Source organism: Salmo salar, chromosome ssa15 (genome assembly GCF_905237065.1).
Source record: "Salmo salar chromosome ssa15, Ssal_v3.1, whole genome shotgun sequence".
Lineage (NCBI taxonomy): Eukaryota > Metazoa > Chordata > Actinopteri > Salmoniformes > Salmonidae > Salmo > Salmo salar.
In genome coordinates this window covers 70,756,444-70,772,424 of record NC_059456.1, presented here as the reverse complement: position 1 = coordinate 70,772,424, position 15,981 = coordinate 70,756,444, and the positions used below count along the sequence as shown (strand labels likewise).

Genomic DNA, 15,981 nt, shown 5'->3' with positions numbered 1-15,981 from the left:
CATGTAGTAACCAAAAAAGTGTTAAACAAATCAAAATATACTTTATATTAGAGATTCTTCAAAGTAGCCACCCTTTGCCTTGATGACAGCTTTGCACACTCTTGGCAATCTCTCAACCAGCTTTATGAGGTAGTCACCTGGAATGCATTTGAATTAACAGTTGTGCCTTGTTAAAAGTTAATTTGTTGAATTTCTTTCCTCCTTAATTCATTTGAGCCAATCATTTGTAGGGTTGGTATACAGAAGATGGTCTTTTACCAAATAGGACTAAGTCCATATTATGGCAAGAACAGCTCAAATAAGCAAAGAGAAACGACAGTCCATCATTGCTTTAAGACATGAAGGTCAGTCAATGCGGAACATTTCAAGAACTTTGAAAATTTCCCCAAGTGCAGTCGCAAAAACCATCAAGCGCTAAGATGAAACTGGCTCTCATGAGGACCACTACAGGAAAGGAAGACCCAGAGTTAACTCTGCTGCAGAGGATTAGTTCATTAGAGTTAACGGCACCTCAGATTGCAGCCCAAATAAATGCTCCATAGAGTTCAAGTAACAGACACATCTCAACTTCAACTGTTCAGAGGAGAATGCGTGAAATTATTATTATTTTCACCTTTATTTAACCAGTTAGACCAGTTGAGAATAAGTTCTCATTTACAACTGCGACCTGGCCAAGATAAAGCAAAGCAGTGCGACACAAACAACACAGAGTTACACATGAGATAAACAAACATACCATCAATAACACAATAGAAAAGTGTATATACAGTGTGTGCAAATGTAGTAAGATTAGGGAGGTAAGGCAATAAATAGGCCATAGTGGCGAAATAATTACAATTTAGCAATTAAACTCTGGAGTGATAGATGTGCAGAAGATGAATGTGCAAGTAGAGATACTGGGGTGCAAAGGAGCAACAAAAAAAAGAACAATATGGGGATGAGGTAATTGGGTGGGCTATTTACATATGGGCTATGTACAGGTGCAATGATCGGTAAGCTGCTCTAACAGCTGATGCTTAAAGTTAGTAAGGGAGATATAAGTCTCCAGCTTAAGTGATTTTTGCAATTCGTTCCAGTCATTGGCAGCAGAGAACTGGAAGGACACGCGTCCAAAGGAGGAGTTGGCTTTGGGGGTGACCAGTGAAATATACCTGCTGGAGCGCGTGCTACGGGTGGGTGCTGCTCTGGTGACCAGTGAGCTGAGATAAGGCCGGGCTTTACCTAGCAACGACTTATAGATGACCTGGAGCCAGTGGGTTTGGCGATGGATAAGAAGCGAAGGCTAGCCAACGAGAGCATACAGGTCGCAGTGGCGGGTAGTACAGTTGAAGGCAGAAGTTTACATACACTTAGGTTGGAGTCATTAAAACTTGATTTTCAACCATTCCACAAATGTCTTGTTAACAAAATATAGTTTTGTCAAGTCGGTTAGGACATCTACTTTGTGCATGACACAAGTAATTTTTCCAACAATTGTTTACAGACAGATTATTTAACTTATAACTCACTGTATCACAATTCCAGTAGGTCAGAAGTTTACATACACGAAGTTGACTGTGCCTTTAAACAGCTTGGAGCCAATTCCAGAAAATGATGTCATGGCTTTAGAAGCTTCTGATAGGCTAATTGACATCATTTGAGTCAATTGGAGATGTACCTGTGGATGTTTTTCAAGGCCTACCTTCAAACTCAGTGCCTCTTTGCTTAACATCATGGGAAAATCAAAAGAAATCAGCCAAGAAAATGTAGATCTCCACAAGTCTGGTTCATCCTTGGGAGCAATTTCCATACACCTGAAGGTACCACTTTCATCTGTACAAACAATAGTACGCAAGTATAAACACCATGGGACCACGCAGCTGTCATACCGCTCAGGAAGGAGACGCGTTCTGTCTCCTAGAGATGAACGTACTTTGGTGCGAAAAGTGCAAATTAATCCCAGAACAACAGCAAAGGACCTTGTGAAGTTGCTGGAGGAAACAGGTACAAAAGTATCTATATCCACAGTAAAACAAGTCCTATATCAACATAACCTGAAAGGCCGCTCAGCAAGGAAGAAGCCACTGCTCCAAAACCACCATAAAAAAGCCAGACTACAGTTAGCAACTGCATATGGGGACAAAGATCGTAATTTTGGAGAAATCTCCTCTGGTCTGATGAAACAAAAATAGAACTATTTGCCCATAATGACCATCATTATGTATGGAGGAAAAAGGGGGAAGTTTGCAAGCCGAAGAACACCATCCCAACCGTGAAGCACGGGGGTGGCAGCATCATGTTGTGGGGGTGCTTTGCTGCAGGAGGGCCTGGTGCATTTCACAAAATAGATGGCATCATGAGGAGGAAAATTATGTGGCTATATTGAAGCAACATCTCAAGACATCAGTCAGGAAGTTAAAGTTTGTTCACAAATGGGTCTTCCAAATGGACAATGACCCCAAGCATACTTCCAAAGTTGTGGCAAAATGGCTTAAGTACAACAAAGTCAAGGTATTGGAGTGGCCATCACAAAGCCCTGACCTCAATCCTATAGAAAATGTGTGGGCAGAACTGAAAAAGTGTGTGCGAGCAAGGAGGCCTACAAACCTGTCTCAGTTACACCAGCTCTGTCAGGAGTAATAGGCCAAAATTCACCCAACTTATTGTGGGAAGGTGGTGGAAGGCTACCCGAAACGTTTGACCCTGTAACGGTCGTCGTAGTGAATGGACCAAGACGCAGCGGGTACGTGAATGCTCATGTTTATTTTCAAAACAACAAAACGGACTACAAACAGTCTTGCAGGCAACACACACACACACACACACACACACACACACACACACACACACACACACACACACACACACACACACACACACACACACACACACACACACACACACACACACACACACACACACACACACACACACACACACACACACAGCTATGCAAAGAACAACCTCCCACAATTCCCAAAACAAACATACTCCTAATTATAGGACCTTCAATCAGAGGCAACGATAAACAGCTGCCTCCAATTGAAGGCCCCAATCCCAAATACCTAAACATAGAAATAAACACCCTAGAACAGACAGAAATATACAAACATAGAACATAGACCAAAACCCCGGAAATCATAAATCAAACACCCCTCTACATAAACACACACTCAAACACACCCTGAACCACATAAAACAAATACCCCCTGCCACGTCCTGACCAAACAATAATAACAAATAACCCTTTTTCTGGTCAGGACGTGACAGACCCAAGTTAAACAATTTAAAGGCAATGCTACCAAATACTAATTGAGTGTATGTAAACTTCTGATCCACTGGGAATGTGATGAAAGAAATAAAAGCTGAAATAAATAATTCTCTCTACTATTATTCTGACATTTCACATTCTTAAAATAAAGTGGTGATCCTAACTGACCTAAAACAGGGAATTTTTACTATGATTAAATGTCAGGAATTGTGAAACTGAGTTTAAATGTATTTGGCTAAGGTGTATGTAAACTTCCCGTCTTCATCTGTGTATGGGGCTTTGGTGACGAAACGGATGGCGCTGTGATAGACTGCATCCAATTTGCTGAGTAGAGTGGTGGAGGCTATTTTGTAAATGACATCGCCGAAGTCAAGGATCAGTAGGATAGTCAGTTTTACGAGGGTCTGTTTGGCAGCATGAGTGAAGGATGCTTTGTTGCGAATTGTTGTGAATCAGGCCTTGATGGTCTAATTTCTGCAAAGAAACCACTACTAAAGGTCACCAATAAGAAGAAGAGACTTGCTATGGCCAGGAAACATGAACAATGGACATTAGACCGATAGAAATTTGTCCTTTGGTCTGATGAGTCCAAATTTGAGATTTTTGGTTCCAACCGCCGTGTCTTTGTGAGATGTAGAGTAGGTGAACGGATGATCTCTGCATGTGTGGTTCCCACCATGAAGCATGGAGGAGGAGGTGTGATGTTTGATGTTGACACTGCCGGTGATTTATTTAAAATTCGAGGCACACTTAAACAGCATGGCTACCACAACATTCTCCAATGATACGCCATCCCATCTGGTTTGCACTTAGTGGGACTATCATTTGTTTTTCAACAGGACAATTACCCAACACACTTCCAGGCTGTGTAAGAGCTATTTGACCACAAAGGAGATTGATGGAGTGCAGTATCAGATGACCTGGCCTCCAAAATCACCCGACCTCAACCCAATTGAGATGGTTTGGGATGAGATGGACCGCAGAGTGAAGGAAAAGCAGCCAACAAGTGCTCAGCATATGTGGGAACTCCTTCAAGACTGTTGGGAAAAGCATTCCAGTTGAAGCTGGATGAGAGAATACCAAGAGTGTACAAAGCTGTCATCAAGGCAAAGGATGGCTTCTTTGAAGAATCTAACATGTATTTTGATCTGTTTAACACTTTTTTGGTTACTACATGATTCCATATGTGATATTTAATAGTTTTGATGTCTTCACTATTATTCTACAATGTAGAAAATAATAAAAATAAATAAAAACCTTTTCAGTAGGTGAGTCCAAACTTTTGACTGGTACTGTATACATACAGTTAAAAGTTTGGGCACACCTACTAATTCCAGGTTTTTCTTTATTTTTACTATTTTCTACATTTAAGAATAATAATGATCTAGGATCATGTCACCCTTGTCCGTGTAATCATATTCATTATAATACAAATGCCGATACTGATCTTGGATCGGTAGTCCTACTCTGACTGAGACGCTTTATAAATAGGGGCTGCAGTCCAAGATATGTGCGTGTTGCATAGCCAACTCCTTGTCATGTCAAACATTGACAAACATAGTAGTTGGCTTAACAACAGATCTGGGACCAGGGTAAAGCTTCACTGGGTTCCTGGATCAACTAGTGAGAGCAGAAATGGGTTGATTGATTGCACAGCTCATCAAACACAGCAGGCACATCCACCTGCAGCCCTCCGACACCTCCTCAATGAACTGTAGTACCTAACTGATTGTCACTCAATGTCACCTCAACATTTCCTTGGCGTTGAGGTGACAGATTACGGACAGTCAGTGCGATCGAGACTTTTAAAGTGTCAGTCTCAAGCTGCGTTAAATTCTAAATTGTGTGGCTCGTGCCAGCTAGAAGTCAGCACCTAAAGATGATCATCTGTAATTTGTTGTGGTGTTGTTTTGACTACTGACCTGGGGCCTGTTCAGGAGTGTTAGAGACCCTGTACACTCTGGTTGTTAAACACGTTTGACACAACGTTTGGTTGTGATACAACTGATACTGATATTGAAGATTTGCACAAAAATGTTTGCACAACCATTGTACGGTGTTTCCATAAGGCTTTGTGTAATTATTTTCGATATATAACATTTGAAACGTTGAACGCGACCTCCCTGAACACCAGTTACTTCAAGACAAGCAAGCACACACATTTTCTTCAGGAAATGTTCATTTTCAGTCCCATGCTAGGTTAGCGGTGCTGTCCCCTAGGTTCTTGGTTGAGCATGTTTCGTTAACCCCTCATTGTGGTTGTCTTTCTCCAGAGTGTGGAGCACCGCGTGCTTTCCAGAGACCCATCGGCTGACCTGGAGTACAACAAGCAGCCTGATTCAGGTTTGTCGTCCCCCAACAACACCATGCCCCCATCGGGGTCGGGGCAGGCCCAGCAACCCGTCCACTTCGACATGGGCTCGCCCTCCAGCACTCTGTCCAATTACGACTCGGCCAACTCCAGTCAGTCCAGCACAGGAGGGAAAAGGAGCGGCTCGCCCCCATCGTCGCGAGTCCCGGCTGGTCAGTCACAAACACACACTTTGTCACACATGGAGGCACTTAAAAATGCCAAATCACATGCGTGCAAACACACACGTGCACGTGTACACACAAACACTTACACTATTTAAATGAACTTCCTGAAGTTGAACCCTGATGAAGATAATAGTTCAGATTTCACAGGAAGAAAAAGTCTGTCATGCTATGGCAAGGCAATTGTGCCGAATACACAATTGAATACACTATTGAATACACTCTTTGTATGATTTTATGTGCTTTAGCCAACTTTAGAGTGTGTGTGTGTCCCCCAAACATGACATGACATATTTGCTTGGGTAATACACCCTGCACGCTATTATCATAACAATGGTGGGAACTTCAACCGCTCATCTGACTGGAACAAATTCCATGTAACAGTTTGCATTCCTTTGTGTGGTGCCACAGCAGCGCTTTATACAAGTAGTACCCTCTAGTGGCAGATAGGATAAATAATCTGTCTGTGAATCAACCAAATTCCAAAACCCTGCACGCCCTCCAGAACAAGGGTCTGCAAATGCAATCCCGGAGAGCTATTGGGTTTGCAGGCTTTTGTTCTACCCCTGCACACCTGTTTTTAAATAATGAAGGTTCAGACTGAAGACTGATTAGTTGATTGTTTGAAAAACGTGTGTCATAACATAATAATAGAATGGATTATTTAGTGTTTTTCCAGGTGCTTAAAGCACTTTACATATTATGTGGATGAAACTTGCATCATCCACCAGCTATATTGTGTAATACCCCACCAGGGTGACGCCACAGTGCCTTGAAAAAGTATTCATCCCCCTTGGCGTTTTTCCTATTTTGTTGCATTACAACCTGTAATTTAAATAGATTTTTATTTGGATTACCATCAGAAGTCACATAATTAGTTAAATAAAGTCCACCTGTGTGCAATCTAAGTGTCACATGATCTGTCACATGATCTCAGTATATATACACTTGTTCTGAAAGGCCCTAGAGTCTGCAACACCACAATGCAAGGGGCACCACCAAGCAAGTGGCACCATGAAGACCAAGGAGCTCTCCAAACAGGTCAGGAACAAAGTTGTGGAGAAGTACAGATCAGGGTTGGGTTATAAAAAAATATCAAAAACTTTGAACGTCCCACGGAGCACCATTAAATCCATTCTTAAAAAATGGAAAGAATATGGCACCACAACAAACCTGCCAAGAGAGGGCCACCCACCAAAACTCACAGACCAGGCAAGGAGGGCATTAATCAGAGAGGCAACAAGAGTCCAAAGATAACCCTGAAGGAGCTGCAAAGCTCCACAGCAGAGATTGGAGTATCTGTCCATAGGACCACTTTAAGCCGTACACTCCACAGAGCTGGGCTTTACGGAAGAGTGGCAAGAAAAAAGCCATTGCTTAAAGAAAAAAATAAGCAAACACATTTGGTGTTCACCAAAAGGCATGTGGGAGACTCCCCAAACATATGGAAGTAGGTACTCTGCTCACATGAGACTAAAATTGAGCATTTTGGACATCAAGGAAAACGCTATGTCTGGCGCAAACTCAACACTCAATATCAAATCAAATCAAATGTATTTTTATATAGCCCTTCGTACATCAGCTGATATTCTCAAAGTGCTGTACAGAAACCCAGCCTAAAACCCCAAACAGCAAGCAAAGCATGTGAAAGAAGCACGGTGGCTAGGAAAAACTCCTTAGGAAACACTCCTTAGAAAGGCCAAAAACCTAGGAAGAAACCTAGAGAGGAACCAGGCTATGAGGGGTGGCCAGTCCTCTTCTGCCTGTGCAGGGTGGATATTATAACAGAACATGGTCAAAATGTTAAAATGTTAAAATGTTCATAAATGACCAGCATGGTCAAATAATAATAATCATAGTAGTTGTCGAGGGTGCAACAAGCACGTCCGGTGAACAGGTCAGGGTTCCATAGCCGCAGGCAGAACAGTTGAAACTGGAGCAGCAGCACGGCCAGGTGGACTGGGGACAGCAAGGAGTCATCATACCAGGTAGTCCTGAGGCATGGTCCTAGGGCTCAGGTCCTCCGAGAGAAAGACAGAAAGAGAGAATTAGAGAGAGCATATTTAAATACACACAGGACACCGGATAAGACAAGAGAAATACTCCAGATGTAACAGACTGACCCTAGCCCCCCGACACATAAACTACTGCAGCATAAATACTGGAGGCTGAGACAGGAGGGATCAGAAGACACTGTGGCCCCATCCGATGATACCCCGGACAGGGCCAAACAGGCAGGATATAACCCCACCCACTTTGCCAAAGCACAGCCCCCACACCACTAGAGGGATGTCTCCAACCACCAACTTACCGTCCTAAGACAAGGCCGAGTATAGCCCACAACGATCTCCGCCATGGCACAACCCAAGGGGGGGCGCCAACCCAGACAGGAAGACCACGTCAGTGACTCAACCCACTCAAGTGACGCACCCCTCCCATGGACGGCATGGAAGAACACCAGTAGGCCAGTGACTCAGCCCCTGTAAAAGGGTTAGAGGTAGAGAATCCCAGTGGAAAGAGGGGAACCGGCAAGGCAGAGACAGCAAGGGCGGTTCGTTGCTCCAGCCTTTCCGTTCACCTTCACACTCCTGGGCCAGACTATACTTAATCATAGGACCTACTGAAGAGATAAGTCTTCAATACTCAACACTCTCAAATTCTCATCACCCCGAGAACACCATCCCCACAGTGAAGCATGGGGGTGGCAGCATCATGCTGTGGGGATGTTTTTCATCAGCAGGGACTGGGAAACTGGTCAGAATTGAAGGAATGGTGGATGACGCTAAATACAGGGAAATTCTTGAGGGAAACCTGTTTCAGTCTTCCAGAGATTTGAGACTGGGACAGACGTTCACCTTCCAGCAGGACAATGACCCTAAGCATACTGCTAAAGCAACACTTGAGCGGTTTAAGGGGAAACATTTAAATGTCTTGGAATGGCCTAGTCAAAGCACAGACCTCAATCCAATTGAGAATCTGTGGTATGACTTAAAGATTTCTGTACACCAGCGGAACCCATTCAACTTGAAGGAGCTAGAGCAGTTTTGCCTTGAAGAATGGGCAAAAATCACAGTAGCTAGATGTGCCAAGCTTATAGAGACATACCCCAAGAGACTTGCAGCTGTAATTGCTGTAAAAGGTGGCTCTACAAAGTATTGACTTTGGGTGAGCTGAATAGTTATGCACGCTCAAGTTGTACGTTTCTTTTTGTCTTATTCCTTGTTTATTTCACAATAAAAAATATTTTGCATCTTCAAAGTGGTAGGCATGTTGTGTAAATCAAATGATACAACCCCCCCCCCCCAAATCCATTTTAATTCCAGGTTGTAAGGCAACAAAATAGGAAAAATGCCAAGGGGGTGAATACTTTTTGTATGTCCATAGAAATATAATTCCTAGAACGACTGTTGGTCCACCTATCGTCCACCCATCGACTTGAATGGAGATGTCCGTACAAGGAATTCTATTTCCATGGCCACATCAGCCATTTTGGGGCAGAAATCTCACCACTGACCCACCGTGTCCTTGTCACAGGTGGAGGCCCAACGGAGTCGACCATCAATGACATGCAGACCTACATGGACATGCTGAACCCAGACGTAGGTGGTGGAGTTCCCAACAGCAAGGACCCCGCCACCAACGCCGCCACTCAGCAGCCTCCCCCACCCCCGCCACCCTTTCCACCACCCCCTCCCCCTGACTGCCCCTCCCAACTACCTCCACCCCCCGGCTACCCGCCACCCCAGCCCCCCGAGGACTCAGACGCCGAGATCTACTTGAAGGTGAAGAGCAACCTGAGGCATGTGGAGAATGAGGTGAGCTTTCTCTCTTTCTTTACTGGTGAAAAGCAAACGGTCATGACTCTGGTTCCTCAAGGGCCACAGTCCTGTTGTTTTTTTGTTAACGAATCCCTGGAGTAGAGATGCGCGCGTGCGCACACACACTATCAAGTCACTTGTACATGCAGTCCTTCACATGAATTAATGAGCCTTTTTGAAGACTACATCCTCTGTGTACACTGAGAACAGAACATGCAGTATCCAGGAATTAAGGAGATCGATTTCCTCTCAACCTAACCATTTGATGCCATTGAGCCCCCAGTCTAAAAATGGTTGCCCCATTTGTTCTCTCTGGATGCTGGTGACAGATGGCCAAGTCCTCACAGAGGGTGGCCTATCAATGCCAGGCTTTCCAGCTTGTCATTATCCTGATGACCAGTCCAGTGATCAGTGAAATCCTCTAAAAGCCTTGTGGCTAATATTCTAGCGTGAAATAGCATAGGACAGCAATATCCAAGACTCATTATGCCACAAGATGGCTGGACAGGGAGCCATTGGAGTGGTTGGAAGCCCTAGCCTAGTGGACTCAGTTGGTGTGATTGCGTGATTGAACCCTCCTCAGCAGTCTTATCTCAATTAACGAGCAGTAAGCTGATCAAACAGACCCCACTATTAGCCCCCCATAAGAACAAGCTCAGATACAGTTCAGATAAAATATAGGACCAGCTTACCCTCCCCTATGTCATAACCTTAACCATTAGGAGAGGGAACACACAGAGACTTATATTGACAAAGGCAATTGTGTATGCAGGATTTAATGGCTGTACAGATCTGTTTATTACTGTCCATCTCCTGTATCTGCTTGTTTACGGGTCTTAAAATGGTGGCCTGCCCACAAGCTGGTTTTATAATGGGGCCCGCAGTTGTCTTAGCTTGAAGTTGCTCTCTAGAATAGGGGTGGACAGGCCCTTAAAAACAGCAGGTTGTGAGTGTTAGTGGTTGCATTCTCACTTTATGAAATCAGTAGCTACAACATAGCAATGACCCCCTGCGGATACTGTTTGCTCCACTGAGACGTTTCAAAATGGGGACTGAAAAGACGTTTCTGGATAGTTAAGCGGCTAGCAGAGCGAGGTGTTTAGGTTGCAGGGAGTCGAGGCGCCATTTTCCCTGTCGCGCCGACCACTAATCACTTGGCCAGTCAGTATAACAACGTCCCCTGTTCCCAGCGCGAAGGCAGACAAGAAGAGGGATTCTCCAGTCCACACTATTGTGATTGTACTAACGAGGATCCTCATTACGAGCCGGCCCTCCCCATTGGCACCTCTTGATGAGCAGAGTGATGGGCCCAACGTTAATTCCACTAATTACTCTGGCCACATTGTGAGTGGGCTCCATAGATCAAAACAACTTCCCTCCGACTACTAAGCTTATATCATTGCCGATTTAAATAAAACAACAACAATTTAAATATAGTTTTTTCCTTTTTTTATGGGAATGTAGAGGAGAGACCGATACAGAGGGATACCATGAGGAAGGGCTGATATGGGATTCGTACCCACGTTGCCAGGAGTATAGGTACAGAGTCTTGGGGGATAACCACTAAGCCAGACTCTGACACATGGGAGTTTTTTTGGTCCACAGATGTCAGTGGAGGCTCCTCAGAGGAGGAAGGGGAGGACCATCTTCCTCAGTAAATTTCATAAAAATAGTGAAACATTAAAGTTATGCTAAATACAGTACCAGTCAAAAGTTTGGACGCACCTACTCATTCCATGATTTTCCTTTATTTTTACTATTTTCTACATTGTAGAATAATAGTGAAGACCTCAAAACTATTAAATAACACATATGGAATCATGTAGTAACCAAAAAAGTGTTAAACAAATCACCCTTTGCCTTGATGACAGCTTTGCACACTCTTGGCATTCTCTCATCCAGCTTCATGAGGTAGTCACCTGGAATGCATTTCAATTAACAGGTGTGCCTTGTTAAAAGTTCATTTGTGTAATTTCTTTCCTTTTTAATGCGTTTTAGCCAATCAGTTGTGTCGTGACAAGGTAGGGGTGGTATACAGAAGATAGCCCTATTTGGTAAAAGACCAAGTCCATATTATGGCAAGAACAGCTCAAATAAGCAAAGAGAAATGACAGTCCATCATTACTTTAAGTCATGAAGGTAGGTCAATACGGAAAAATTCAAGAAACATCAAGCACTATGATGAAACTGGCTCTCATGAGAACAGCCACAGGAAAGGAAGAAGCAGAGTTATTTAGTATTTATTTAACTAGGCAAGTCAGTTAAGAAAAATGACGGCCTACCAAAAGGCAAAAGGCCTCCTGCAGGAGGAGGAAAATATAGGACAAAACACACATCACGACAAGAGAAACAACACAACACTACATCAAGAGAGACCTGACATTCTGACCAAACCGGACGCACGCATGCACCTGTGTGCGCCATCGCGCATGTTGATTTTGTACCCCCACACCAGACACGATCAGGACACGCAGGTTGAAATATCAAAACAAACTCTGAACCAATTATATTAATTTGGGGACAGGTCGAAAAGCATTAAACATTTATGACAATTTAGCTAGCTAGCTTGCTGTTGGGATATAAACAACGGGTTGTTATTTTATCTGAAATGCACAAGGTCTTCTACTCTGACAATTGATCCACAGATAAAACGGTAAACCGAATTCCTTTTATCGTCATCTCTCCTTCCTCAGGCTTCTTTTTTACTTCTTTGGACTTTATGTGGTGGTTGGCAACCAACTTCACGGTGCATTACTACAACCGACTGGAGTGTGGACGTCAGTTCATCTTTCAATCACCCACATGGGTATATGCTCTTAAACACCAATGAGGAGATGGCACGTGGGTATATGCTCCTAAAAACCAATGAGGAGATGGGAAAGGCTGGTCTTGCAGCATGTTGAGCATCACAAATAGAAACTATTTCTATTTTAGCGCCTGGCCACGCAGACGCTTATTTTGCAACGTGAGCGGTGTGGTCAGCATGTAAGACAACAACATAGCATGGAAGCAACACAACATGACAACAACATGGTAGCAACACAACATGGCAGCTGCACAACATGGTAGCAACACAAAACATGGTACAAACATTATTGGGCACAGACAACAGCACAAAGGGCAAGAAGGTAGAGACAACAATACGTCACGCAAAGCAGCAACAACTGTCAGTTACACCATGCCCGCGCGCGTCCGCCATTGTGCGCAAATTGACTTGATCCCCCCACACCAAACGCGATCACGACACGGAGGTTGAAATATCAAAACAAACTCTGAACCAATTATATTAATTTGGGGACAGGTTGAAAAGCATTAAACATTTATGGCAATTTAGCTAGCTGGCTTGCAGTTGCTAGCTAATTTGTCCTATTTAGCTAGCTAATTTGACCTGAGATATAAACATTGAGTTGTTATTTTACCTGAAATGCACAAGGTCCTCTACTCCGACAATTAATCCACACATAAAACGGTCAACCGAATCGTTTCTAGTCATCTCTCCTCCTTCCAGGCTTCTTTTTCTTCTTTGGACTTTATATGGTGATTGGCAACTAACTTTCATAATAAGGTGCATTACCACAACCGACCTCAGTTCATCTTTCAATCACCCACGTGGGTATATGTTCCTAAAAACCAATGAGAAGATGGCAGGTGGGTATGTGCTTCTAAAAAACCAATGAGGAGATGGGAGAGGAAGGACTTGCAGGACATTCTGCGTCACAAATAGAATCAACTTCTATTTTAGCGCCTGGCAACGCAGACGTTCGGTGGCGCACGTGAGCAGTGTGGGTGCAATGATTGAATAACATGTCTGTGTACATTTATTTTTCAACGCTCGCGCGCAGCTCGTTCCAGTCGGTAGCTGCAGCGAACTGAAAAGACGAGCGACCCAGGGATACTTTGGGGACCTTTATCAGAATGTGACTGGCAGAACTGGTGTTGTATGTGGAGGATGAGGGCTGCAGTAGATATCTCAGATAGGGGGGGAGTGAGGCCTAAGAGAGTTTTATAAATAAGCATCAACCAGTGGGTCTTGCGACGGGTATACAGAGATGACCAGTTTACAGAGGAGTGTAGAGTGCAGTGATGTGTCCTATAAGGAGCATTGGTGGAAAATCTGATGGCCGAATGGTAAAGAACATCTAACCGCTCGAGAGCACCCTTACCTGCCGATCTATAAATTACGTTTACGTAATCTAGCATGGGTAGGATGGTCATCTGAATCAGGGTTAGTTTGGCAGCTGGGGTGATAGAGGAGCGATTACAATAGAGGAAACCAAGTCAAGATTTAACTTTAGCCTGCAGGTTTGATATGTGCTGAGAGAAGGACAGTGTACCATCTAGCCATACTTTCAAGTACTTGTATGATGTGACTGCCTCAAGCTCTAAACCCTCAGAGGTAGTAATCACACCTGTGGGGAGAGGGGCATTCTTTTTACCAAACCACATGACCTTTGTTTTGGAGGTGTTCAGAACAAGGTTAAGGGCAGAGAAATCTTGTTGGACACTAAGAAAGCTTTGTTGTAGAGTGTTTAACACAAAAACCGGGGAGGGGGCAGATGAGTATAAGACTGTATATAAATGGATGAGAGAGCTTCCTACTGCCTGAGCTATGTTGTTGATGTAAATTGAGAAGAGTGTGGGGCCTAGGATTGAGCCTTGGGGTACTCCCTTGGTGACAGGCAGTGGCTGAGACAGCAGATGTTCTGACTTTATACACTGCCCTCTTTGAGAGAGGTAGTTAGCAAACCAGGCCAAAGACCCCTCAGAGACACCAATACTCCTTAACCGGCCCACAAGAATGGAATGGTCTACCGTATCAAAAGATGGATTGGTGGGTCCCCCACGGGATGGTTGAGCTAACATAGGCTAATGCAATTAGCATGAGGTTGTAAGTAACAAGAAACTTTCCCAGGTCATAGACATATTTAACCATATTAACCAGGTGGCGAATCGCATCTCTGCATGTCTGGCAGACATATCAGTGTGGATGACGGATCACCACCTCAAGCTGAACCTCGGCAAGACGGAGCTGCTCTTCCTCCCGGGGAAGGACTGCCCGTTCCATGATCTCGCCATCACGGTTGACAACTCCATTGTGTCCTCCTCCCAGAGTGCTAAGAGCCTTGGCGTGACCCTGGACAACACCCTGTCGTTCTCCGCTAACATCAAGGCGGTGACCCGATCCTGTAGGTTCATGCTCTACAACATTCGCAGAGTACGACCCTGCCTCACACAGGCACTTGTCTTCTCCCGTCTGGATTACTGCAACTCGCTGTTGGCGGGGCTCCCTGCCTGTGCCATTAAACCCCTACAACTCATCCAGAACGCCGCAGCCCGTCTGGTGTTCAACCTTCCCAAGTTCTCTTACGTCACCCCGCTCCTCCGCACACTCCACTGGCTTCCAGTTGAAGCTCGCATCTGCTACAAGACCATGGTGCTTGCCTACGGAGCTGTGAGGGGAACGGCACCTCCGTACCTTCAGGCTCTGATCAGTCCCTACACCCAAAGAAGGGCACTGCGTTCATCCACCTCTGGCCTGCTCGCCTCCCTACCTCTGTGGAAGCACAGTTCCCGCTCAGCCCAGTCAAAACTGTTCGCTGCTCTGGCACCCCAATGGTGGAACAAGCTCCCTCACGACGCCAGGACAGCGGAGTCAATCACCACCTTCCGGAGACACCTGAAACCCCACCTCTTTAAGGAATACCTGGGATAGGATTAAGTAATCCTTCTAACCCTCCCCCTCCCCCCCAAAAAAAAAATGTAAAGTGGTTGTTCCACTGGATATCATAAGGTGAATGCACCAATTTGTAAGTCGCTCTGGATAAGAGCGTTTGCTAAATGAATGTAAATGTAAATGTAACATATCTGATATTGGCAGAAATCTGAAATTATTGTTAATCTAACTGCACTGTCCAATTTACAGTAGCTATTACAGTGAAATAATACTATGCTATTGTTTGAGGAGAGTGCACAGTTATGAACTTGAAAATGTATTAATAAACCAATTAGGCACATTTGGGCAATTTTGAACAGGAATGCAATGGTTCATTTGATCAGTCTAAAACTTTGAACATACACTGCTGCCCTCTGGTGGCCAAAATCTAAATTGTGCCTGAGCTGGAATAATACATTATGGCCTTTCTCTTGCATTTCAAAGATGATGGTACAAAAAAACACATTTTTTTCTTTGTATTATAGTTTACCAGATCTAATGTGTTATATTCTCCTACATTCATTTCACATTTCCACAGACTTCAAAGTGTTTCCATTCAAATGGTATCAAGAATATGCATATCCTTGCTTCAGGTCCTGAGCTACAGGCATTTAGATTTGGGTATGTCATTTTAGGTGAAAATTGAAAAAAAGGGGACGATCCTT

General features: G+C 44.2%; 1 protein-coding gene across 1 annotated transcript in view; it reads left to right on the top strand.

Moving 5' to 3' along the window:
• espn (espin) overlaps positions 1–15,981 on the top strand; it is a 103,434-nt gene that overhangs the window by 32,042 nt on the left and 55,411 nt on the right. The window contains exons 6-7 of the mRNA XM_045696094.1: positions 5,524–5,773; positions 9,320–9,600. Of these exons, the coding sequence (XP_045552050.1) occupies positions 5,524–5,773; positions 9,320–9,600 (531 nt within the window). The remainder of the gene's footprint in view (positions 1–5,523; positions 5,774–9,319; positions 9,601–15,981) is intronic.